At 33.8% G+C, this 27,724-nt stretch overlaps 2 protein-coding genes across 16 annotated transcripts in view; one reads left to right on the forward strand and one right to left on the reverse strand.

Moving 5' to 3' along the window:
• The window catches only part of LOC126713881 (elongator complex protein 5), a 33,766-nt gene extending 29,733 nt beyond the window's left edge, over positions 1-4,033 (reverse strand). For 5 of the 15 annotated variants that reach the window (XR_007651471.1, XM_050413815.1, XM_050413816.1 and 2 more), the window contains exons 1-7: positions 3,768-4,026; positions 3,576-3,668; positions 3,155-3,321; positions 2,853-2,899; positions 840-909; positions 403-629; positions 222-311 (exon numbers count right to left, since the gene is read on the reverse strand). Coding sequence is in view for 12 of the 15 variants with exons in the window: in XM_050413815.1 (XP_050269772.1) it covers positions 222-311; positions 403-629; positions 840-909; positions 2,853-2,899; positions 3,155-3,321; positions 3,576-3,668; positions 3,768-3,934 (861 nt within the window). In the remaining 3 variants the exon portion in view is untranslated. Of the gene's footprint in view, positions 1-221; positions 312-402; positions 630-839; positions 910-2,852; positions 2,900-3,154; positions 3,322-3,575; positions 3,669-3,767 lie in introns of all 15 variants that reach the window. The other 10 variants (XM_050413810.1, XM_050413812.1, XM_050413811.1 and 7 more) reach the window with 3 other exon arrangements.
• A 16,403-nt stretch (positions 4,034-20,436) lies between these two features.
• On the forward strand, positions 20,437-25,449 carry LOC126713883 (mannose-6-phosphate isomerase 1). The gene is made up of 5 exons (XM_050413823.1): positions 20,437-20,933; positions 21,849-22,016; positions 23,235-23,447; positions 24,078-24,344; positions 24,831-25,449. Exons 1-5 carry the CDS (start codon positions 20,592-20,594, stop codon positions 25,149-25,151), a joined length of 1,311 nt encoding a protein of 436 aa, XP_050269780.1. The 5' UTR covers positions 20,437-20,591; the 3' UTR covers positions 25,152-25,449.
• The last annotated feature ends 2,275 nt before the right edge of the window (positions 25,450-27,724 follow it).

Below are 27,724 nucleotides of genomic sequence, written 5' to 3' on the forward strand. Positions count from 1 at the left end.
AGTGAAACTGAGAATTTTCAAGGAAAACATGATTTCCCAAACAAGAATGGAGGACAAAGTCATTTCCGATTTATGAATGAAGCATCAATTAAAACTTAGGTTGGGTTCTTTGTGTGTGCGTCTGAGAGAGAGAGAGAGAGAGAGAGAGAGAGAGAGAGAGAGAGGCAGACAGAGAGAGATGTCAAATAAAACTCTCAACAAGTTCAAGCTACTCAACTGACCTTTGGCAAAAGGCTTCGATTGACTATTTCATCTTCGGATGAAATGGATCTAAAGTTGATGGCTGATTGCTCAACATGAAATTCTTCAGACTGGATATGAAGTTTTTACGTTAAGACACAGTCAGTTCACCACTTTATAAGTATAAAAACTTCCAAAGAGAAAGAAAGCAGGAGAGATCACCATCACTCGAACACGACCATTTCTGCGCTTAAACCGGACATGAAACTTCCCTTTCCAATAATTACGTTCGAGTAAAGGGAGGCTCTCCCAATTACATCTATGCCCATTTGCAGATTGATTTAGCGGTTCTATACTGGCCACCATCGAGGACATATACTCAAGAACGGCAGTAACCCTGTCTTCATGAAGGTCTGAATGTGACAACCAAAAGATGCTCGAAACTCTATCTGAAACCATAGTACAATAGTGAAACTACATGCATCTAAAAGCTGAAGTTCATCAAAAAAACTTCTTTTTTCCTTTGATTTTGTAACAGAGAATAACAGAACAGAAAAAAATGCCAGTGATGCAACAAAATTACAGCTGCAACAGATCACTAGATTTTTATGAGAACTGAAAATCGTAATCAATCAAGAGGGAATAGAACATGTGTATACCATTGCTTCGAAGGTTACTTAAAAGGCCTGCAACTGATGATATAGATGCATGTCTTAAGATTTCATTAACCTGGTAAGATTTGAGGAGAATTCATCACAAACACACTCAAATACGCAGAGCAAAAATATTACCAGAAGTTTGATAGAAAAATCTTAAATGTTACTGGCATAGACGAGCAAATAAACCACAAAAATAATTCCCAAAATTTATGGTGACATTATAGCACAAATGAATTTACATTGAAAATATTCTTCCCCACAAAATTTTTTAAGCAAAATAAAACAATTAAGTAAACTGATTTACTATATAACAATATTATATTAAGATTAATCCTATAATTCTAAAGAACTATAAATATTTTTATTTTGATCTTTCTTATTATTGCACCAAATATAATGCCTTTTACTTTATTACTTTCCCCTCTTTACTTTAATTTAAATTCATGAGATTCAGTTGTAGGTTCATTTCACATAATATCTCCAATAGCAGAAAAAGAGATTCACATGCTCTAATCATGTGAAACTTATACATTTTGTCTTTATATATATTAAATATAAGCCCCGCCCATATAATTAGGACAAGAAAGACTGTACCTTGTCCCTGTTTTAAATTCCCAAATTTATGCAACAATGACAAAACTAAAACTGAAATACCCCTCCTTTTCCAAGGATGAATATAAACACTTGTATAAATTGAATTCAAACCTCAAAGAGTCAATGAGTAATTTTTCTTTTTGAATTTATTTTTTAAGAAATTTTAGCAAAAATGCCAACTTTGGGGATTTTTATAAGTTCAATTATTCTAAACTTTTTCAATAAAAAGGCTGAAAGTAAATATAATGTGAAGATGGTTATGGAGTTAAATGATTGCACTCCAACCTAATAATTTTGTATTAAAAAGCACTAAGCATACCTTATAAATGACTACATAAAATTACATAGAATTTGAATTTGAAGACATTGCATGACAAAAGATATTCAGACAAAAATTTCTTAGAGAATTGTATATTATATAAAATTTCACTCAAATATTGTGTATTTTCCATATTTCCTAACCTGAAAGTGGATTATCCGGGTTACACTCGGTATATACATTATTGTCCAAATGTTTCAAATACTAAGACAGCATAATTATGAACCTCCATTTTACACTAAAACAGAATACAAAATTTGCTTTTATGTCCTAGAATTCCTTTTTACTGCACTTCCATTTTCCATTAAGATAATGAACAGTAAACTTGAGGAGGAGAACTTATGTCTATTAATAAAGAGATTTTTAGGGATTCCACAAGCCATCCATGCATCCCCCCACCCCCCACCCACCCCCAAAAAACAGCTTGTCTAAAATGAGACACCAATGTAATTTTTATCAGCTGAACTAGACAAAATACTGTAAGCGCACATGATGGCCGGTTTAGCATAAATCCAATAAAGGAAGAGCACAATTCGAACTAGTTTTTGCATAAACACAAGACATAAAAGCTCCTATACGGCTATAGATTATTTGGAAAAGCCTTCATGATGCACATCTTTGGAACTTCAGAGGAAGTTTCCACACACCAATTCAGAAAAGGACAGGACTCCTCAAATGGATTCATCTTAGAATCCAAAGCTCCTAATGTGCATTTACTTTCTTTGGCAAAACCTGTTCCTCGTGATGTTTGATGGCACATCAATGACACTTGAGGAAGTTTCCATGCACCAACACAGAAAAGGACAGGATGCCCCAAATAGATCCATCTTAGAACCCAAATTTCTTGTTTTGGTCCATGTTTGGTACTTTTCCACACATTACCCAAATAGATAGAATTGTAACCCAGGTTTCGTAATATAATTCAAAATTCTAGATGACATTAACGTGCAAAAGAACATGGAAAAAATAGCAAAGCATACTTGTCACACTCACACTACAACCAACAGGCTGGCTAGATCTTCAACTAAACCTCACAGTAATTGCATCAGCCATTCAATTTGCACATACTAAACTTTCGCAATTATGGGATCCAAAATTACCGAGTCTATGGCAACACAAAAACGAACTTTGCCTTGTTCAACTATTCCTGCAACCACAAACCACCACCCACAAATCAATGTTACAAAACAAAATCACTAACAAGTAACAACCTAAAGAATAAAAAACGCCCTTTTCCTTTTAATGACTAATGTTCAAAACTAAGACCCACTACCCCACCCCTTCACCATTTAGCCAACAGGCCAACAAAATACACTCTACATTCCAAGCTTCCTAGTAGGTACAATTTCTACTTAAAGCTCAACAACGAAACAGTGAAAAGAAATTCACATTCGACCAATACCTTTCCCCAGCTCGATAATTGAAGAGTACAACTTGTCCATATCCTTCACATTCCTACACAAACTAGCTCCAGTCGAAGCTTCGTTAGAGAGACTCCCACCATTTCCAGACGCCAAAAGGGCATCCTTCCAACCAAGAGGATCCGTATAACAATCCAAAATCTCAATCCTGCAACAATGTTCGAGTTTCCACACATTCATAATAACAACAAAATTATATAAATATACATTCAGTAAGTCACACACACCCAGTAACACAATACTATATTCACACATAAATAATGTAGCTCCAATTCTACAACTATTCTCAGTAAAATTTTGGGATAAATTTCAAATTTAAAAAAAAAAAAATTTATATATATATATATATATTTATAAAAACAAACAGAATCATAATAATGAAAAAAAAAAAAAAGGCTTTACCATTTTTGGGACGAAGCGACATCAATGCCTATTCTATTCAACAAATCCAAGTAAAACGACGGGCTTCGAGAGAGAGCGACAAGCACGAGACCACTGCGATCACATTGAAACCGATTTTATTTTTTTCTCAAAAGAGAGAAAGAGATAGAAATACGACGGCTTTTATGAAATTTGAAACACGCAGTAACAGACCGTGATTGGGATTTTGCCGCCAAAATGTTGGAGGAAAGCTGGGTGAGAAGGTGAGTGAAGACGTGGAAACCGAAAGGTGAGGCAATGGAGTCCTTGATGGTTAGAGCCGGTGCGTGTTCTCCTTGCAACGCACCGTCTCGGAGTGCTCTGCAAATCGATTCCGCCATTGAAGCCTTTTTTGAAGAGTGTAATAAAACCCTAAAACCCTAGTTTGTTTCTTTGTTTGTTTGTGGAAGAACTGAAGAAGAGTAAGATTTGGGGATTTTTGCAAATATGCCCCCAAAAGCTTCTGTTTTCCCACAAGTACCTCAGTTTTGTGTTTATTTAGGGTTTATTCGGATACTGCTTATTTGCTCAAAACTAAAAACTAAAAATTTACTCCTTCCATTCCAGTTTGTTTGTTCTTTATTCTTTTTTTTTTTTTTTTTTTGGATGTCTCAAAATATTATCCTGTTTCTAAAAAATAAAAATAAAAGTTATTAGTTTACTAATGTTCATGTTATACCCCTACTTTATTTTCAAAACCATTTGAAAAAAAGAAAAAACAAATATTTAAAAAATTAATCTAATTGGGGCACCTTTTTAGTTGCCTCATTTAGAATAACTTTTTTTTTTTTTTTAAATACTGATAAATTTATTTATGGGTAGTTTTGTAAACTTATACAATATATATATATATATATATATATATATTTTAAAGTTTAGAGCTACAGGAAGCTACAAAGATAGCAACTTACTGTAGCTCAATTGTCATTTTTTATAAGTATAACATCTTTACTGTGGAGTACACTTTGAAGTTTTATTTGCTAAAATGGCATTATAGCAATTATACTTCTCTTGTTGTAAGTGCTCTTATTAGCTTATATAATCAATAGTGAACATAAAGTGTCCACCACTCATATTCCAACATTACTGTCGAGTTGACAATGAACTATCAACTAATTTATATATATTTATATTAAAAATTTCACTAAACTTTCATCTATGCACAAATTTATAATTAGTTAATTATTAAGGACGAGATGTATTAAACTCTTTATTTTTCTATTTCTTCTAATAAATGAGAAAAATCATGCTATTTATTGAACTATAAATTCTCAGGGCATGTTTAGTGCACTAAATGAAGATTGCGACATGAATGATAATTCTTATTATTGTAAATAAAAGATATTGTAATGAAATAACTAAACATATTCATAGTTCAAGTGTAAGTTGTAATATTATGACAAAACTTCATAGTTATATTTAGAAAATATCTTATACAATTATATACACCTACTAAGGAATTGTTTGGGAGATAAATACCTTGGGGAGCTTCATTAAGTAATTAATATAACATATAATGACACACTTTAACACAAAAGACCTAAGCTCAATAGGTATGTGTTCAATTATGTTATATTAACTACTTATTCTTTTCATCATTATTCAATATGAGATTTCGCTCACTTGTGTATACCCAACAGGAATAACTAATATAAATATTTTAGAAATGAATAGTTATTCCTCATTTTAAAGAATAACTATGTATAAGAAATGATTATTTCTCCATAATAAAAACATAATCAAATTACAAAATAGCTAAACTGTAAGAATAGTTATTATAGGACTATTAATGTTGAGTAGTAAGAGTTCAAACTTGGCTCAATAATGAATGTAAAATGTTCAAACTTTACTCAAGCTCGTACCAAGCCTATAAATGATGTTCAAGCTCGAGCTCATCAAAAAGTTTAAAAATTTGAGCTCAGCTTAGCTCAACTTAATTCATTAGTCAAGCCAAATTCGAACTCAATATCAAGCTTTTGAACTTGAGATCCAAAATAAGTACATTATCAAGTCTATATTAATTAAAATAATTATCAAGTTTATTTAGTTTGGACTAGTGGTCCCAACTCCCAATTACTTAAAAGTCTTAATAAGACATGAGTTTAATTGTCAATCTCATATCAAACTAATACCAAACTCATAAACAAGACTAGGTTCAACTTATTTTGTATCAACCCCTAATGCTCACAAACCTGTTTATGAACAATATTTTTTGCTTGATCTTGGCTCATTTATTAAACAAATCAAAAACTAAGGCTCAAGCTAGCTTTATTTATAAACAAATAAACATGAACAAGCTTTTTATTCAGCAAAGTTGAAACTGTTTATAAGCAACTTAATTAATTTATTATTCTTAATTATTACATTACACTATCTATTAGTACAATTCACCAAACATGCTCTAAGCGTATTTTTTAAATGCTTTTAAAAACTTTGGACCAGGGAGGAATATGATTCTCCCTATTTGTGGGCCACCATTCAGTTTGTGTTACTATACTTCCGAATCAAGAATATGTTGATGCTATTTATCTCTCTTTTCGAGGTTGTGATCTTCGAATTTGGAATAAACGTTATCGTAAGATGAAGATCTGTTTCACATGTAAAAGCAAATATTAAACAAAAAGGTGTTGCAATGTATATTGCTGGCAACTTTGATTCTCAAAAAAAAAAAAAAAAAAAAATTGCTGGCAACCATCATTGTATAATATTTTTCTTCCCTTGCATGTGAGATATTGAGATCAATTTCTTTAATATTTTTTGATGCTTAAAGTGTACAATCGCAGGCTTCAAAGTTGAATTATTGGCGTTTTAATTATGCTACCAAACCTACCATGAAAGTTAAACAAAATCCCTATCATAATTAGAGCCTTTATGACTTTATGATAAAGATTCAAATCATTAGAGAAATTGAGCCTCTCGTTAGAGGACAAAAACAAAGGTGCATTTGCATTGATTGTGGTTTTCATGTTGTGCATGCGTGCTTCAAATTATAGCCATAAAAAAATCCACATGAGAATCTTCCAAGTTTCAATTACTATATTAAGAAGTGTGAATGAAAAAGTACACGGGAAACCACATGATAATCTCCAATCTCTTTGATTTTTGTTTTGTTTTGTTATAAAGCTATTCACATCACAAGTCAAACCTTTTATCAATCAAAATCAAAACTTTACTATTCTATTAAAGATGATGTGAAGTGTTGCGTTGGCCTGTTGGGTAGTAGTTATTTTCGGATGTCATATTTAATGTGTAATATTAAGAAGACAATTTCACTTAATTCTTTTGGTCCATCACAATCTCATAATTCACAAACAATTTAATTCTTGTAAACATTCCTTGGATCAGTTATTAGTTATTTAACTTGTATCAATGCTTCATTCCCCATGGCTTTTTTTTCCTAATCAAGACTTGTCAAGACTGCTCGCTTATTTGGAATTAATAAATGGTTTTCAATTTTATGAAGTTATGAATCACACACCCCTTTGTTAAACCATTTATATTTAATTATTTTCTTGTAATATGATTTGGTATATAAATATCATGGCATTCTTATATTGCAATGCACGTGTTATGACATTTAGGTTAATTTGCACGGTTCCACCTCTGAAAAACAGAAAAATATTATTAAGTTCCAAAGTTTTGTGGTAGGAAGTTTTTCATGAAATATTATTTATAATATTATATCTTTTAGTAGATTTTAATTAGTTCAACTGATAAAATTTATTATCGTTATATAATAAACTTTATTTTGAATTCTGCCTTTAAAAGAGTTATTAGCATTTTTGTCTGATTATAAAAAACAATCATCATTGAGCAAACGTCATATGATCAAATTCTAATCTATCTAAAAGGAATAAATATATATATATATATATACATACATCTCTCTCAAGAATGGGGAAATAATTTTTAGAATCCAACTTATGTCCTATTCGTACAAAAATTATACTAGCTGACATACAAACAAGTGTCCTCCATCTCCTAAAACAAAATATCTATTGGAATTATATTAAAATCTTCTTAATTTGTTTTTGAGAAATGAAACATTTACATAAAAATTGAATTATTTGGGTATTTAACCCATTTCATATTATTGGAGTTGCTAGTGTATTGGGCAACTAGTTACACTCTTTCAATTTTTGGTTGCATTTTAAAAATTGTTCATTTGATATAAAACTTACAATTTATATGATAATGTCAATGTGACATTTCAATGAACATTTCCTAAAATAATTCCATGAACCCACCCAAAAAAACGTTATAATGGAGAAAAATAGAAAAACATTGTTTTTAACTACAAAACTGTGATAGACTATGACGAAATGGACACTTAATATCATTATAATATTCAATGGTGTAGCTGAATTAGCACCTTCCATGCATAAAGTGTTTGGAAATCTAGAGAAAAAGGGGTTCGAGTTACAAGATTAGCAGCATATTATAATTATTTCTATAAAAAAATATTCAATAATGTAAATTATAAATTTTGAAAGTTTAGAAACTATTCCAAAACTTAAAAAACATACAATATTCTTCCATTTTAAATTAAAGGGAATTTAATCCGCTCAAATTTAAATTACTACTTGCAAAAATGACCATGTGTACATAAGCCTAACTTAAATAGAGAAAATGAAAGAGAATTTTGTTAACGAATATTCTTAAGGAACAAGCAGTGGCGGCTTCAAAAAAAAATTTCAAGGTGGTCATTAAGAAACTTAAATTATACAAAATTTAATAAAAAGAGAACTTCATATATTGACCAAAAAAAAAAATATAAATACATAAAGTCTTACAATTTTCTTCTACGAGTTTTCTTATTTTAAAATCATTACATGATAGTCTCATTATCAATGCTATAAGTTACATCTCTTTCAAAATTTTAGTTAAATAGAATTTTTTTTGACATATTCTTTTTATTTGTAAGAGCCTAATATATTGTTAAGGGGACTAAAGTTTAAGGAAAAAGTTTGGCTCAAACTTAGTTGTGGCCTAAAGTTACAACTTTCACTAAACAAATTAACATGACTACATATTTTGAAAATCTAATCGTTGAATTAAATATTTTTTTTATGTTCTTAAAACACATGTTAAATTTTATGTCAATCGAATATTATTTAATATTCGATCCACAAACTTATTTTTATGTCTAATTTTCGATTACAAAAACTCAAGATTTAAACATTTGATTGATAATATAGCTACTAAACTTTGATCTTTTTAAAAGTTTGCAATGGTAATCCAATGGTAGATTTGTCAAAATTCACATCCAATAAAAAAAATACATTGAGTGGAGTTGTAGTTTTAGTTTACAACCAAGTTTGTTGCTAAAATTTGTCCAAAGTGTAATTATGTTGGGCCTAAAAAAATTTAGAGTAGTCACAAAATTATTTTTAGGGTAAAAAAATCATAAAATTTTGTAAATTTATATAAAATAATTATTTTTTTCTTAAGTCAAGATGATCCTATGACCACCTTGGCTTCAACATGGAGCCGCCCCTGGGCACAAGTTCAAATGCATTTAATGTTTTTTTTTTTAGAGTATAACAAAAAAAAATTAGAGGAATATTTAATATTTTAATTAATACTTTAAAAATATTTTGACAAATAAAGTTAAATTATGTACAAATATAATCTTATAACCCAATTGGTTTCTTCAAATGTTCCAAAGTAGATATTTTAAAACTTCAAATCCCCTACCTTACTATGGATAATATATATAACAAAAAAAATACAATAAATTAGTTTATGCAACAAAAAATATGAGTTGTAACTCATAATGTACATTTTTATTCCATCAAAAAAAAAATTTTTTTTTTTGAGAGATTCAAGATGTGACTATGATGAACTATAATGGGCGCTACACACCCTAAAAAGGAATTTACTCACCAGTGACCAGTGACCACACCTGACCCAATGACCCAAGAAGAAGATAGTGTTAAAGCATCCACATCAGTGGATGCAAACTTTTCATCTATTTTGCACAAAAAAGCTACTTTTTCTATTTTACACACTCATTTTTACAACACCCATATCAGTTTATCTATTCTACACATTTATTCAATAAAATATTCATTCTTTTACAATTTTTTATTATTCTCTCCCTTATCGCCTCTCTCTCTCTCACAGACCCAATCCGAAACCCATTCAATCACCTATCTCTCCCTCATCGCCTCTTTCTCTCTCTTTGTCTCTCTTTCAAAGTTTCATTCTTTATCACGCAAAGTCATCACCCACCCCGATCAGCCCTAGATCCATTCAAGTCGGCGAACAGACCCATTCAAGATCCAAAGTCATCACCAACCTCGATCAGCCCTAGACCCATTCAAGTTGACGAATAGACCCATTCAAGACCCAAAGTAATCACCACCCCGATCGGCCCTAGACCTATTCAAGTCGGTGAATAGACCCATTCAAAACCCGTTGCCTCATCGCTTCAGGGCCATGGAGACGTGGGTTCCGATGAAGCCAATGACGTCAATGACGAGGACGGTGAGGCCGATGACGAGGACGGTGAGGGTTGGAGCCAGAAGGAAAAGAGAGAAGGAAAAAGAAGTAGAGAGAAGGAAAAAGAAGTAGAGACAAGAGAGAGAAAAAACGAGAAAAATGGAGAGCAATCAGAGACAAGAGAGAGAAGAAAATTAATAAAATAATAAATGCAAGTGCTACAGTAACTGTGCATATATGCATAGTTGCTGTAGCAATTGTTCATTTATGCATATTTTTACATCCACTAATGTGGGTGTTTTTTTTTTTTTTTGGTCAAAATGTGTAAAATGAAGGATTTTTTGCATTTGCAAGACTTTGCATCCACTGATGTGGATGCTCTCAATGTGTCATAACTCGTGAACTATGACTGAGCTTGTGACCACTCTTGTAGTCTGCACCAACCTAATCCAATTCGATTACCCCTAGATCTTTATTTCTAACGATGGAATCTTCTGTTGTCGCTATCAATTCCTTATGTCCCTTTGGCTTTTATTGATATCTTCGTCGACCCACGAAATTCTCTCAACCACGTGCTGTCCTTTTGTAACGTGGTCATCTTCTTATCCTAGCCTCATTGGGTCCAGCAGTTTCAGCCATGCCAAAAATAATTTACTTGCATTATATTTATACATATATGGGTCTGTTTGGATACCGTTTATTGCTGAAAATTGAAAACTGAAAATACTATAACAAAATAATTTTTAAATGTGTGAATAGTGTCGTGGGACCCAGTTTTAAAGTTATTTTGCAAAATTCTGTACTTGTGGATCCCATGAACAATGCACAGAACCCACTGTTTAAAACGCAAACGCAGGTGAGTTTGGACTTCAGCTGTATCCAAACTCACACTATGTCTGTTTTTGGAGTACTTGCTTTCTTATGGCCATACAAAAATATATAAAAACAACACTCAAATAGGAGAATTTAGGGGATGGAAAACTATAGTCTATAGGGTAGTAATCAAACAATCTCAAAGTAGCAACTATATATATAGTCAAGGAGAAAAGGACTACATTCGGAATTCAAAATAGTTACTTATAGGTAATTGAGTCGATTCCTTGAGATTAGGGTACATGTTATTTAGGACTGTCATAGGTTATATAAAATAACATAATTGGACTTTAAAAAAAAATGCTTAACATAAGTTACAACATATTTAGGTCATAGCATGATGATGCATGTGAATCCTAGACCAATGGTCAATAAAACTAATGCAATGGCTATCAAAATGAGTCATGGACATGATATAAGGCTAGATATTATATTTTCACAATATATACATTTTCTATCCTCTCACTTTTCTAACCTCCCAATCAAATAGGTCAAACCCTTACATGCCCACAAATTAAGTAGTGTATGAAATTTTAAATATATATATATATATATAAAAAAAAAAAATAAATAAAGGCGAAAAACCCATTTTCATCCCTACATTTTAACGCGATTCCCACTTTGGTCCCTAAGTTTTTTTTTACCGCTTTTAGTCCCTATTTAGAAAAACGCATTCTGTTTTAGTCCTTTCCGTCAGTGCCGTTAGGGCAAAATCCTAGGTGGCAGACGGAAAACCCTATTAGCAGACGTGGCGCCGATGTGGCGTTGATGTGGCGATTAAGTGGCATTTTTATATGCCACATCAGCATTTTAAAATAAAATAAAATTTTAGTTATTATTTAATTATTTAAATAATAATTAATAATTAACATAATTTTTTTTTTCTTTTCATTATTTTGTTGGAAGATCATCTCTGTGTTCTTCGTTTTCTTACCGTTCATATTTTTCATGTTTTTAGTAAATTAATTCCTAGTTCTTGTCTTTTCTTTTCTTTGCCTTTCCAGTACGTTCTTTGTAACCAAACAAATCGAAATTCAGAAATTAGATCAAACAATAATCAACATACACCAACCAAAATCCAGAAATCAACATACACCCACCAAAATTGAAAACCCAGAAATCAACATACACCAACAATCAAACCCAGAAACAGATCTGCACATTCAAAAATTTTAACCCAACATACACCCATTAAAATCAAAAGACCTGCATCCTCTTTGTTCACAAAATCAACACCAATCTCCAAGTTGGAAACCCAACAATCCATCGAAACACAAAATCAAATCCAAATTGAAAACCCACCGATCTCCACCATCCTCCAAATCCCACCATTCTCTCAAACCCAGCCTTTGAATCATAACCCACAAATTCGCCACAGATCAGTATACCAATCCGCCAAAAACCCACAAACCCAGATCAACAAATCTCACAAACCCATGAACCCACAAATCCGCCACAGATCAGTGCACCAATCTACCACAAATCCACAAACCCAGATCAGCAAAACTCACAAACCCACAACAACCCAGGCCAAGAAAATCAACCCACAGCCACAAACCCACTAATCACCCTCGCCGCGCACATTCTGGAAATCCGGCTCCGTCACCACCGTACACACGCTACTGCTCTCGACGTTGTAACTGTGCGTGCAGTTCGATTCCAATCCATTGATGCGGCTCATATCGGGATCGAGTGTTGCTTTGGCGATCGGATCTTCGCGAATGGAGGACTCGGAGTGGATCAGTTTCTTTCGCCTGTGTTTCCGTTTCTTGCGATTGGGATTGGGCTTGGATTGGACGACGACGCCGTTTTGGATTGGATCTGAGTTTGAGCGGTAGAAGAATAAGGATTCGTCTTCTTCGAAAGACATGCTTTGGCTCAGAACCTCGAAAGACGATTTTCTATCGTCGGATCTCAGTGCCATGGCCACCGAGAAAGGACTAAAACAGAAACGTGAAAACAAAAAGTTTCAAGAAATGTATATTTTGAACCCAAATTTTAATTTTTGAATTTTAATTTCTGGGTTTGTGTATGAGTTGTTGTTGTTCTGGGTTTCAAGAACACTTTAATCTTAATTAGTGTGATTTTTTATTTTTATTTCTGTTTTTTATTTTTTTATTTAGTTAAATTTAATAAATTATTTTTTAAAATTTAAATGCTGACTTGGCATTTTTTAATGACAAAATAAAATTTTTTATTATTATTTTAATAATTCCGTTTGCCACATAGGTCAGTGCCCTAACGGCACTGACGGAAATGACTAAAACAGAAGGCGTTTTTCTAAATAGGGACTAAAAGCGGTAAAAATAAAATTTAGGGACCAAAGTAGAAATCGTGCGAAAATGTAGGGACCAAAATGTGTTTTTCGCCTAAAATAAAATAAAAACGAGAGTTTTGTAATGGCAATTTCATTTTGACTTCAGTAGTGTTATAGCCTAATATCATTGTACTCTTTTCTATATGTTTTAAGCCTTTTATAAAAAAAAAAATTAAAAAAAAATTAAATCTCTTTTCTGTGGGGTTTGTTTGAGGTTTTGACCCTTTTTTTTTTTTTACAATTATTTGGAATATTTATTGTAAGGACCTGATTTGAGTTCCCTAGCCCAAAGGTTGGTGGACTTAAGCCCAAAAAACCCAAAACAATGAATTTGTAGATAGTGGGTTAGAAAAAACTAGGCTTTAATGATTCAAACCAATACTAAGGTAGATTGAAATGACAAAAGAATGAAAACAGACGGGTTTGTGTTGAAGAAAAATGTCCTCGGCAATATCCGAGGAGCACAACTCTTATATATTGTTCTTAGGTTTGATTACAAGATTGGTTCCTGATTGCTGCAGTATTTTCCCCTTGATTTCTTGATCCCCTTTCCATAGTGGGTTCCTTCCATTATATAGTTCCCTTTAAATGATCTTGGCCTTTCACTTGTTGACCATCCAAGCCTCTACTTGAGTGTCTGTCCCATCGGACACCCCCTCAGGCTCCTTTGTGCGTTGGGACGGCCAATCTAGCCTTGTTCAGGGGTCTTCTCCACATTAATGCAGCCAGAAAGTTAGTTGCAGAACCTTTAATGCGGTGGTATCAGTTTTCCCTCAAGATATTTTAGGACCTCCCTCTGCACTTTGTTTTTGAATATGCTTATCTGTGCCTGCAGAATTTCCGGGAACGTCCCCTTGGATGGCATATCACCTATTCGAACCTCAGCTTTGTTTATCCGAGGTGACATTCGTCCTCGGCCTATACTTCCGTGCCATTATAACCAACACCGACCTCATCATCTGCTAACACAGACTCCCTTCATAACATTTACCTTTTCTCGGACGGTCTCAATCCTCGGCTCGGGCTTTAGGCCTAGTACATACATGGGTAATGGGCTCCTGGGCCCAATATCCCTACATTTATTTATTTATTTATTTGACTATTTTGTTTACTTTAATTGGATCATCTCGTCTTCTTTATACTTATTATTCATAGTTATTTTTTATTAAGGTATTGATTTCTCATCAATCACTTTTAGTTCTTTAGGTCAAATGGCCATAAACTAAGCCTTAGCTCAATGATCTATCATCTATCATCTATCTCCCACCTCCACACCCCCAAAAAAAAAAAAACCTAAGTCATCATTTCTAGAAAATTTAAGAATACTTTAAGAGTACAAGAAATGCATACTTCTTTCTTTCACATGAAAAGTATATCTTACCATTAATTTAATTAGTAACACCTATTATTATGTGAGAAAAATGAGTACACATTTATCATACTCCATGAATATTTTTATAATTACCTTGAAATTCTTAATATTTTACCATTTTTTTTTTAGAAACAAATATTTTACCAATTGATTGCTACGAATATGTATATGACTATATTTAAAACTCATAGTTAAAGCGAATAACTTGGAGTAAACTCATGAGAGAATTGATAACGATATTTTTAAAACAAATTAATTTTGTTTTTTTTTTTTTTATAGCGAAAACAAATTAACTTTATTCATTCAACGAAAGATAAGAAATCAATTTTCACCAACCTAAATCTATTTCAAGTTCATTCAAACATGAATAAAATAAAATAAAAGATTCATTCAAACATCTTGTTGTTGAGAAGTCAAATTAATCAAAAACTACATTTTGAATTCATTCAAAATATTTGAACAAATTATTCAGAAGAAGGCAGATGGGGGAAAAATGAAAAATGACCAGACTAAAAATCACTTCATCACCATAACTTCAAGACCGTTGTTAAAAGAAAATAAAACTTGAATTACATTTTTTCATTATGATTGAACCAATTCATTACATTTTACCTACCTCATGTTTACTCTGTTAGCCATTGTCAAATTTTTGCACATCTAAATCTTGAGAAAAAGGTGAAACTTTATCCATCTAATGATTTATAAAAATGACGTCTTGACTCCATTGTGATTTAGAAAAATTGGACTTGACTTACAGGTGAGTCTTTCGTAATAATTAATTGCACCTTTATATTGAACGGTATAATTTAACATAGGTTAGACATGGAAATTTTTTTTAAGGATAAACTACATATTTGATCCCTATTTTTACATTATATCTCAATTAATTTAGTCCTTAACATTTCAATTGTGTCAATTTGATCTATATCATTTCAATGTCGTATCAATTTAGTTTTTGTCATTATTTATCTCTTAAATGGAAAAATCTGACATGTCAAACAGCCTAAATTTAAAATAATAAATAAATAATTGTCATATCAACTACCACCTATACTAACTTTTTTTTTAGAGAACACATCAAATATATATTTTTTTTAAATCCCAAATCAAATCTTTTTTAGTTTGATAATAAATTTTGCTTATTTCGTTAAACTGGGGTAGACCCATCTAAAACACTATCTCCCTCAAATCCATAATTACTATTTTAGATTTTAGGGATTTCTCATTTTCTATTTTGTTTTCTTTGAAAAAATCAAACGGTTTTAGGTTTTTGATTAGTCACATTGTTCAATCTTCAAATCCCAACGTTTTGAAAATTTTTATTCGATTCGAATCATTGCTGTTTCTACTCAGATTCGCTCTTTCATTGCTTAACCATGCGTGTTCTCATCAATAACTTTTGCATTTCAAACATGATTTTTGTTTTTAATTTGTAGTAATTTTTTATTTTATTTTATTTTATTTTTTGGGAAGTGTTTGTGGATTATAGAGGCTATCTATGGCTTGGCTAATTCAAGGCATGAAGTCCATGGCAACTAAAGTTAGTGGATACCATGTCTCGAAGCGGTTTAACCTCATCTAGTTGATTTCACATGCCTGAGCGAGTTATGCGGGTATGCCCTTGTTTAATGAAATAAGCAAAATTTAGGCTATGTTTAGTTCGATGAAAAATGTTTTTCAAGTGTAAAATATTTTCAGGTGAAAATATTTTTCAGAAAAGAAATATTTTCAGGTGTTTGGTGGCATTTTAAAAAATACTTTGAAAAATATTTTTTAGTGTTTGGTTGTGCTCTTGAAAATATTATTAAAAACACATTTTCTACTTGTTGCTCACATTTTCTCAGCTTCCAAACAAATATATAATATCATTTCTCAATAGATAAACATAAGAAACAAAACCCAACAAAAAAATTCATCAAATCCGGTCAAATTGAGAGAAGAAGGAAGAGCGAGACGTGACTGGGTTCAATCTAGAGGCAACGGAGGCAAGATCGTGAGGTGGAGGTGACTAGGTCACGGTGGGTCACTCGTCTTGCTGTGGTTTGCTCGACATGGGTAGAGAGAAATATGGTAGTCGGTGACATGGGTGGCAGAGGAAGGAAGAGAGAAACAGGGCAGATCGGCGGTGGAGTCAATCTTTGCTTGATCGGCGGTGAGAGGCATGGCCCAGATGGTGGTGAAGTCGATCTCAAGTTCAGGTGACCAGCCTCTCTCTCTCTGACGGTGGGCGGCTCTCTCTCTTTGACGGTGATCGGCCTCTCTCTCTCTCTCTCTCTCTCTCTTGGTTCGGGTTTTTTTTTGTGTTAAATGATTTAAAGGTAAAATAGATCTGTAATCTATTTTACACTTCAGCCAAGCTCATTTTACAGTCAACGAAAATGATTTTCCATTTGACCAAATTTTCCATGCGCAACCAAACACATGGCAAAGTGTAAATTGTTTTCCCAAATCCATTTTCAACCGAAACAAACACAGCCTTATTATCAACTAAAAAGATTTTGTTTGGGTTTAAAAAAAAAAATTGACGTGTTCTAAAAAAAAAAAAAAATAGACCTGTTAGTCCAAGTGGCAGTTGATGTGGCAATTTTTTTTTTTAAAATTTAGGGCGTTTGACACGTCAGACTTTTCCATCCAAGAGATAGCGACAGAGATTAAATTGACATGACATCGAAAGGTTAGGGACCAAATTAACACAATTAAAAGGTTAGAGACCAAATTAACACAATTAAAAGGTTATGGACTAAATTAAAATATGATGTAAAAGATAGGGATCAAATATGTAGTTTACCATTTTTTAATACTTTGGAGCAATGCTCCCTCATCTCACTTGAATGATGAGTTCAACAATAAATTTTTGTAACAGAATCCACTATTATGTACAGGAAGAAAGTAATTCTCTCGGTGTACTAAGTGCTCAAAGAATGGGGCTAAGACAAGTGCTATCCAACCCAGACCCAAACCCAACAAAATCATCGTACCTGGAGTCATTTGAATCGAAAACTACTTGATCCATGCAATGCAGTGGTCGATGGCAGGTGTAGAGCATCCAAATCAATCAACATCAATTTGAGTGGTGATTTTCCCCTTTTGAAAAAATTCACTCCAATTGACCCATCAATCCTTTTTGTTGTTCATCCTTCTCCACCTTGCTGTCTCTCTTCACCATTCAGATCTTGCCAGATCTAACAAAGATCTCACCAAATTTAATGAGATCTCAGTTAGGTTTGTTGAGATATCTACCAAATCTAGTATGATCTTTGCCAAATCTAAAATACCATCAACAAGGAGGATGACAACTTTGACCAATCTGACCTTCAAAAATCTGAAGGTTGTTTGTCAACAACACACATTCCACTGGTTGGTTATGAGTTTAAGTTTCTAAAACTCGATACAATTGAGTCGAGTGGCAGGTTGGAGGACAATCCAACCAAACTCTACTCGTAGCCATTCCTAGCCGAAACATATAAAGTGTCACTTTCTAAACCAAAATTAGAAAATTAGAATGGAGATCCTCTAGTGCTTCCACTAATTTCACCAATAGAGTTTTAAATTTTCTAATTATTAACTATTAAATGAGTTACCTAAACTTTGAGCCATCATCAATAATTTAAATAAGTTTCAAAATAGTACATATTAGTCACTAATCTGTGTGATGCACAAGAAAGCTATTGAGTGTGAGATTTTAAGAATAATATATTCATTATTTATTTATTTATTTTTGTGTGATAGTCTAAGAGATTATTTGAAATTATCAAATAAAATGAATATGGTCAATCTTCAACCTTCAATGGAATTTTATACCTGAAAAGTAAGTGACATTAGTGGCGGAGCCAGGAATATTTTCCAAGGGGGCCAACTAAAGAGTAAATACAATAAAGTTCTTAAGGAAAAAATATATTTCATAAATTAACTTTAACTCAAAAAAATTGTGCACTATATTTTTCATTATACTAAAATTATTTATAATTTATTCTAAGCTAAATTATTTAGTTATATAAATATATATATATATATATATATGTATGTAGGTATGTATGTATAGTTAAACAATTACTCAAAATCTCATTTTCCTTCTTGTACACAAAGATGATCCCATATTGGTTTAGTACAAACAATCAAGCGTAAACTACAATACATAGTGAGATAAACAAACCATTAAGCAAAAATTTTAAAAACTAAATATAAATACATTAATACAATAGACACTATTATACATTAGATTATATTATATTTTTCTATGTTATCGGGTTTTAGTTCTAGAAAGTATTTGAGTTTTGTTTTTTTTTTTTTTTTGGGGGGGGGGGGGGGAATAGTTATAAGGAAGTAAAAAAAAAAAAAAAAAAAAAAAAAGAAGAGAGTCAAACATTGGTCATAGACTTTGGTTTTATGGTATATATAGTCATATAGATAAAAGCGTGTTTTTATGTTGATGACTTGACCAAATTTAACCTATTTATTAGCAATAAATTATAAACATTTTGAAAACTAACTTGAAAGTTATAATTTTTCATCCATCTCCTGATTATAGTCTTTTGATCCAAAAGCACCAAAACTTATACCATTTCCTTAGCAATCATCTTACTATTGTAACCAGCAGTGACGAATCCACTTGGATCAACTCAAAACTATATACATAGTTAAAAAAAATAAAATTTGAAGTTTATATTTCCAAAACTTGTAACTAACCCTCTTTCAAGAATTAAATTTGGTAAAAACAGACTCAAAATATATATATAGAGAGAGAGAGAGAGAGAGAGAGCCAACTAGCCCATACGTGTAGCCTCTCCTAAAACACGCCCCTCCCCCCAAAGAAAGAGTTAATAATAATCTATACATAGCCTCTCTAGCAAAAAAAAAAATAAAAAAAAATACTCAGGCGGTGTTACTATATTGAAGACATCAATTACCTAAAGAAATATTTCCAACTCATCAAGGACCTCTTGTATCTCAAGAGGCTCAACGCTACCATTGATATTGATTAGGCAAGGGCTTTCATCCTCATTCTTCTACACATTGTTGTGTGTGTGATCAATTTTGAGACAATAAATTTAATTAGGGTGACAATGGAGATGGAGGTAGAGATTATTTGGATTTAAAAATTAATGGGTTAGATTTTTATCATGCAAAAAATTTCAATGGGTCACTCATCCAAATGAGCTTTAGGAGACTTTTTGCCAAAAATAAACAAACTACTCCAATATTCTCTCATACTTTGGTGTGATAGTGACTGGTACTTATATGGAGCCTTTAAGTTGGCCGTTATTTCAATGAGTGTGGTCACTTCCTTTAATTGGGTTGTGGGAGTGGGAGGCATCATAGCTTTAGTTACAGGTGAATGTCTTGGGATTTGTACCAACCTTTAGAGAATATAGGTTGAATGTTGTAACACAGATTTCACTCGTGTTATGGGGTTTATGCCTTTTTTTTTATATTTTGGACGAGATGAAAAATGATTCTTTTGGCAAAGTGTAAAATACCTTTTTTTTTTAATCTCACTTTTGTTTAAAATCCTCTAAAATTAGTTATTTTTTAATTAAAAAACTAATTTTTAATTATTTTAATCTTATATTTAATAAATAAGCTACCAAAAACGATAAAATGCAAAATAGACACGCATATTACTTTTTCTTTTTCTTGTTTTTTGAGTGTCAGAAAAGCATATTACTGAGACTTGCAATCACATTTTATTTGGTCCCAAAATCTGAAAAATCAAATTGCCTTTTCCAAAAAAAAAAAAACTATAGGCGGAAGCTTCCTAAAAAATAAAAAGAAAAGTACAACGTGTGTGTGTGTGTCTCAGACAAACTTCGTCTTTACGTTCGTCTTTTTCTATCACACTCCAAAAAAAAAAAAAAAAAAGTATTTATTTCCCTCTCTTCTCGTGGCGCTTTAAAAAGCATAAAACCAGAATGCCCAACATCGACATGCACTGCCACCACCGTCACCGCCACCAATACAACTAGACTCTAGACCCCAACTCTCTCTCTTTCTAATGGATTCCACACCTTCTCAGAAGAATCTTCTCAGGCTACGATGCTCAGTCCAAAACTACGACTGGGGTCTAAAGGGTCACGACTCTCGGGTCGCGCGGCTCTATGCCCGGAACTCGGGGTCCGAGACCCGACCCGACAGCCCTTACGCCGAGTTATGGATGGGCACCCACGAGTCTGGGCCCTCGTTTGTGGTCCAGGCCCCACGCGCTTCCAATGGCGTGTCGGTTGACGTTGACGATGATGTCGGTGTGAGCTTGAAGAAGTGGATTTCGGAGAATCCTAATGTGCTTGGTGATAAGGTTTTACTCAACTGGGGTTGTGATCTTCCTTTCTTGTTTAAGGTACAATATACTAATTCTGCTCATGTTTTTCCCACTATGTGTTTCTGTCTATCAGTTTGAATTTGAATTTCCTTTTTTTGGGTACAATTTTGCTTTGTGTTAGTATGTTTTCTGGTGGTGTTTTTGGACTTGATTCGACTGGAATTTGAGATTTCTATGTTAAGTATTTGACGGGTTTAGTGTGAATTTTCTTATAAAAAAAATTCTTATGTGGAGAGTACAACTAATGTTCCTGCAACTTGATATTTGAGTCTGTGTTTGTAAATTTGGGTTTTTTTGTAAAATTTTTCTTTGTACTAGTAAACTTTTGATTGATTTTTCTGGGTTTGATTTAACTGAAATTTGAGCATTCAATGTTCAATATTTATTGGGTTGTGTGTGAATTTTTTAAGTTATGGACATATGCGTTTGGGTGTGTAAAGTTATGTTTTTGTAAAATTTTGCTTTGTTGTAGTCTATTTTCTGGTTGAGTTTTTGGGTTTGACTGGAATTTTAGTCTTAAATGTTAAATATTTGATGGGTTTTTCGTGAATTTTTATATCTTGGATATATGTGTTTGGGTTTGTAAATTTGCCTTTTTTGTTTTTTATTTTACATTTATTGCTTTGTTGTAGTAAATTTCTGGTTGAGTTTTTGGGTTTGATTTGACTGGAATTTAAGATTTCTATGTTAAATATTTGATGGGTTTAGTCTGATTTTTTGTTCTTTTGTAAAAGGTCCCACATATGGATGCATGTGTTTATGTGTGTAAATTTGTGTATTTTATACAATTTTGTCTTTGTTTCAGTAAGCTTATGGTTGGGTTTTTGGGTTTGATTTGACAGGAATTTGAGTTTTCTTTGTTGGGTTGTGTGAATCTTTTATTTTTTGGTTATGAAGGGTTTTGTGGGATTTTGACTCTTTAGTGGGAAATAGGTACTTTCTGTGGCAAAAGCGTTGTCAATACAGGCTCATCCCAATAAGGAGTTGGCAAGGGCGTTGCATAAGGCACTACCAGATGTGTATAAGGACGACAATCACAAGCCTGAGATGGCTTTGGCAATAACAGAGTTTGAGGCCCTTTGCGGGTTTATCAGTATTGAGGTATTATGAGATCCAAGGTAGCTTTGTATATGTGAAGCTTTTACTTGATATTTCTTTGTTGACTGGTATTGTGGATCCAAGCTCAAATTTGAGTTTTGTGGATGATCTGATATAGGTGTGATAAGTAAATGGGTTGCTTAGAATTGCTTGTTTGTTAAACAGTTTAGAATAATGAAAGTAATCTGGGAGATTGCCGCTGCATTCAAAATGGAGAAGACTGTACCTTTTTTTATTGATTAAAATTCTGATTGGCACCCAGTTTTATTATATAACTCATTCTTGCCTTCATGTTTGTGCACATTTAATTAATTTTACCTCTACCTATCAAATGATTAACTCATAACTATCGTGATGCCCGTTTAATTCCTGAATTAAAAGTTTATCAACTGGCTGAACCTTTATTCACACTACCATGACAAAGTTAGTAAATTTCTTTGTTCAGATTAATGGAGAATTATTAACTTCTTTGTAGTTCCCTTGGATTCTTCTCATGACACTTCACTCTTCAGGTCACAAGATGAATCCCTAATCCCTAACCATCAGTCAGCTTTGCTCTGACTGATCTCAGTTAAATACAAAAGTTGGACTTCCTAGTAGTTTTTGTTTGGGAGACAAATAAAAGGAAATAAAAAATTAGTCTTTCCCTCCTTGCTGAAAACTGCTTTCTGCTGCCTGAGGATTGTTAGTCATGTGTGTGTGTGTGTGTGTGTGTGTGTGTTTGTGTTTTGTTAACTATTGAGGTATGTGCAGCAGCTTTGATGGAGTTATTCATGAAAAATGTGAACAAACTGCTAATGAGCTCTAGCTCAAATAGCATTTCCTCCCACAATATTGCATGGAGGGTGAGGTCATGAATGTAAAACCCATTGAGTGTGTGGTAACTTACTAATAATAATGACAATAATAAAACTAAAAGCGTAAACAAACTATACTTTTTTAAAGGAATCCCTTTTCTCATAAATTGAGCATGTGCCGGAGAAATGGGGTAATATTTCCCTCTTTGCTGACAGGTTCACAATTTTTTTCTTCCTTTAGAAGTACTGTTTTGAGGTTCACTGAATGTTTATATTATGGATATGAAGTATACAAGGTGACTGGTGTAGTAGAACATTTGGTAATTGTAGTAGCCGAGCTAAGCTTGCTTGTATTCTATGCATGCTCACATGATTTGTTAATTCAGTATCATTTACTTGGAGCAACTTGCTATTTTCTTACCAGGAGCTTAAGGGTGTGCTTTGTAATGTTCCTGAGATTGTAGAACTGGTTGGTAGTGCATATGCAAACCAAATCTTGCATATTAATGAGCAGGATGGGGAGGAAAAAGTAAAATCTGTTTTGCGGTCAATTTTCACCCAGCTCATGTCGGCTAGCAAAGAGATGATAACGAAAGTGTTATCTAACATAAAAAGTCGTCTGCAAATTGAAAGTCAGGTCAGTTGCAATTAATAATTTCCTTTTTGTGTTTGTAGTTCTATAAGTAAGATTGTTCTTGTAGAGCTTTATGCTCTTATTTGTAGGATGATTTGATTGTTATAGTTACCCTTTAAGAAGATGCTGCTTCCTACTACATAATGGCCACTATGTAATAAAAACTTCTGTCATGTTCAATTGTTAGAACCCAGATTTGATTAAATGTGAAATTATGGAGCGCACACACACACACCCATATATATATTGATCAAGAGAGAGAGAGAGAGGATTAAGCTGTGCCAATTTAAATTGAGCAATATTTGCACCGCTCAATTACTGCTTATAGTATATGCATTTCTATGAACCCACAGTTGGATCAACTACACCCTATGTATCCCTTATGTGTGCTAAATTGCCAAATTTTAAAATCAATTTGTTGTTAGTAGCTCTCGGATCCTTAAAATTACACTAATTTATGTAAATAAACTTAAATTTTCATCACTCTATATGTGATGGCATTTGGTCACTGATTAACTTGGTATTGAGCATGACAGGCACAAGGAGCATTTAAAAAAAAAAAAAAAAGTTCCTGCTTTTGTTTTTCCTCATATTTTTGATGATCGATAAGACCTTTATTCCCTCTTGCGTCAGGTGAGGAAATTAACAGATAAGGAGCTACTGGTGTTGCGGTTGGAAAAGCAATATCCAGCTGATGTTGGTGTCATATCAGCATTCTTTTTTAATTATGTGAAGCTTAATCCTGGTGAAGCATTGTATCTTGGGGCAGATGAACTGCATGCATATGTATCCGGTGAGTGCATTGAATGCATGGCGACTTCAGACAATGTTGTACGGGCTGGCCTTACTCCCAAGCACCGTGATGTCAAAACTCTTTGTTCCATGCTCACATACAAACAGGTAATGAATGTTCTCAGGTATTAATCCAGTTTTAATTGGATTTGTTGTTTGCTTTAAAGGAAATACTTCTTTCCTTTGGCAACCTTGTAGTCATGGAGTTCATCTAGCCACTTCCACTAGTAATTTGAGATCTGTATTGTTAACCTACAAGTGGGGTATTTTATGGGTTCTATGGGTTTATTTCAGCCAAAAGTATGGTTGTTGCATAGCATGAAACCAATAAATGGCAATTAATGGTCTGACAGACCTGACAGTGGATAAAATTTCTCACATGCTGTCACACACACACACACATATTGCCCACTTTAGATTGAGTTTAATGATTGTGCTTCACTGTTGGTGCAAGAAAAAAATGATTTTATTTAAATATTTTCTTAATAAATGATTTTTTTTTTTGGTTATTTTTATCGATTATCTTGGTGATGTTGTTACTCCATCAGACGCAAATTACAAATATATGAATATTGATATTTGTCTATGCTGCAGGGCTTTCCTGAAATCCTGCAAGGAGTTCCTCTGAATTCGTATGTAAGAAGGTACCTGCCACCTTTTGATGAATTTGAGGTGGATCGATGTATTCTTCCCCACGGGGCATCAACAGTTTTTCCAGCAGTTTCAGGCCCTTCCATTTTCCTTGTCATGGCTGGGGAGGGAATTATGCATGCGGGATCATCCAAAGGCGAAGTAGTTACTGAAGGAGATGTTCTTTTTGCACCTGCTAACACTGAGATTAGCATTGAAAGTGAATCAGAATTGCAGCTATATAGAGCTGGAGTAAACGATCGACTTTTTCAAGCCTCCTTATAGTGCAAGAGCACCTTTTTTTTGCTTTAGGAGAAGTAAATAGCTAAATTATTTTGCGCGGCTAATGCTCTGCACTGTTTATAAATGTGTATTGTGTAATGACACTTGCATTTTCATGCATGAGCGATAATATAGTTAAAAAGAATAATAGTAATAAGGATCATTACTTTGGTAGTGAGATGCGGCAGGATTTCTTATTCTTCACGCAATCCTGTTTCTGTGTTTTTGTCTAATCTTTTGTTTCCCAATGGAAAGTCTCATCAAATTCCCACCCTAAGTTAAAAGAAGGGGGGTTGAAACATGTTCACATCTTTGCAATTTATATTTTGAATGGCTTATGCAACTTGTTTGGCTTGTCTTTTAGAGTTTGTTGGTAGAGGTAACTTACCACATTTGCAATTGGCCATATATATATTAGTAATAAGTTATACAGACGAAAGTATCCATAATTTCACCCATATTTCCATTTTTATGGGGAGAAAAAAGTGTCATTTGAATTTAAACTCTTCACTTTTGTTTAAACTTTTTATCTCCTTGAAGGAGGGGGGGCTTTGAGAGTGTTCCTGATCCTTTTTTATTTTCCTTGGGCTTTAAGTGCCCAAGCTCAAACCCTAATATCTGCAAGCTACTAAAGCTTGAGTAATATAATCGAGGCAATGCTTTGGATAAAAGGCCCAATGCAGCAGAGCAAAAAGGGGCCATAATAAGAGGGGCAAGTATTTTCCTTGCCCATTTTGGGTGGCCCAAGCTTGCATTGGGTCCAACTCATTGAAATCCAACCAAGGGAGGTGCAGTTTGGTTGGAAGGGGAGTGGGATTTGAATAAGTAGTTGTCCTTCATACACTTCGATTACTTTGTTTTTTGGGAAACACATTACACAAAGAGGGACAAGGGTTAGACAGCCACAGTTAACATAGTACATGTCATGTCTTTTTACAATCCCTCAAACTTTTTACCCAAATGAGTTGCCTCCTTAAAATTTATTACCCTTAGCTATTCTTTATAAAGTCAACCAATTTCTGAAATCTAACATGGCTTGGTTCCATTCTACTGAATGAAGAAATTTTTCCTCTCATTGCTAATACCAAGAGCTACTTTTTGGCCAATAATCGCAAATCTCGAGTCTCGACCATAAAGCTTACATCCCCGAAAACCAATTAAAAGCTCACTGTCCCAAGTATTTTTCAAACAGATTTGGGCAAGTATTTTTATTTGGATTTTACTAATGGATGCCTTAAGACACACGTGCATACATTAGTAAACAAATTTTAAAAAAAGTTTATCGAAAATTAAAAAAGTTTTGACAACTTTTTCAATTTTCAATAAAATTTTTTCAAAAATAAATTTGTCAATATATGAAATAAGGACACACATTAACCAGACCTTTTTAATTTATGTATTTAAGGCTGCGTTTGAATCGACTTCAAACGCATTCCGGAAATGATTTTCTGGAAAATAGGTGTGTTTGGTTGGTCCGAAAAATTCTATTTTCCGGAAATTGAAATCTGTTGACCGAAAAAAAAGGCCTTTGACCACGGAAATCAATTACCGGCTCTATTTTCACTTCAAAGGATTTCCGGAAAAGAGAGAGAGAGAGAGAGAGAGCGCGCGCGCGCGAGGGAGAAGACCAGTGCGCGCGAGGGAGAAGACCAGTCCGCGCCGATCTCCAGTCCTAAGACCAGTCCGACGACGGCGATCGACGCTTCGCGAGATCGCGCCGTCGATCGCGATCTCGCGAAGCGTCGATCGCGATCTCGCCTTCGCGAGATCGCGATCGACGGCGCGATCTCGGGAAGCGTCGTTCGCGAGATCGCGCCGTCGATCGCGATCTCGCCTTCGCGAGATCGCGCCGGATCAAGATCGCGATCGACGGCGCGATCTCGCGAAGCGTCGACCGCGATCTCGCGAACGCGAGATCGCGCCGTCGCGAGATCGCGCCGGCGAGATCACGATCTCGCGAACGCGATCGCGCCGGCGAGATCGCCTTCGATTTGTGTTTTCTGGGTTTTCTGGATGTGAAGGCGAGATCGCGATCTCGCGAACGCGATCGCGCCGGCGAGATCGCGATCTCGCGAACGCGATCGCGCCGGCGAGATCGCCTTCGATTTGTGTTTTCTGGGTTTTCTGGGTTGTGTTTTCTGATTTGTGTTTTCCTTTCTTCTTTTCCAAACACTAGAAAATATTTTCCGGAAAATTTTTTGAAATACAACCAAACACACAGAAATATTTTCCTTTTCCAGAAATTAGCATTTCCGGAAAATATGTATTTTCCGGAAAACGTTTTACAGCAACCAAACACAGCCTAACTTTTCTGCCATCATAAAAGGAGGGAGAAGACAGTGGTAGAGACTAGAGGTTAGAGGGGCAAGTTTCCTAGTTCAACTCACCGCCGCCAGCCCATAAATTATCAACGATTCAACATTCTATCCTCCCTTAAAAGCCCAAGAACGAAAAAGTTTGGAAACCTCTTCATAGTTTAAACTCACTCTCTTCCAATAAAACCTTTACCTGTGGCTGTGGGACTTCTTTTGTGTAGAAATAGTTGAGAAAAGCCTTATCCATTACTAGGCTAACTG

This window comes from Quercus robur, chromosome 2, assembly GCF_932294415.1.
Source record: "Quercus robur chromosome 2, dhQueRobu3.1, whole genome shotgun sequence".
NCBI lineage: Eukaryota > Viridiplantae > Streptophyta > Magnoliopsida > Fagales > Fagaceae > Quercus > Quercus robur.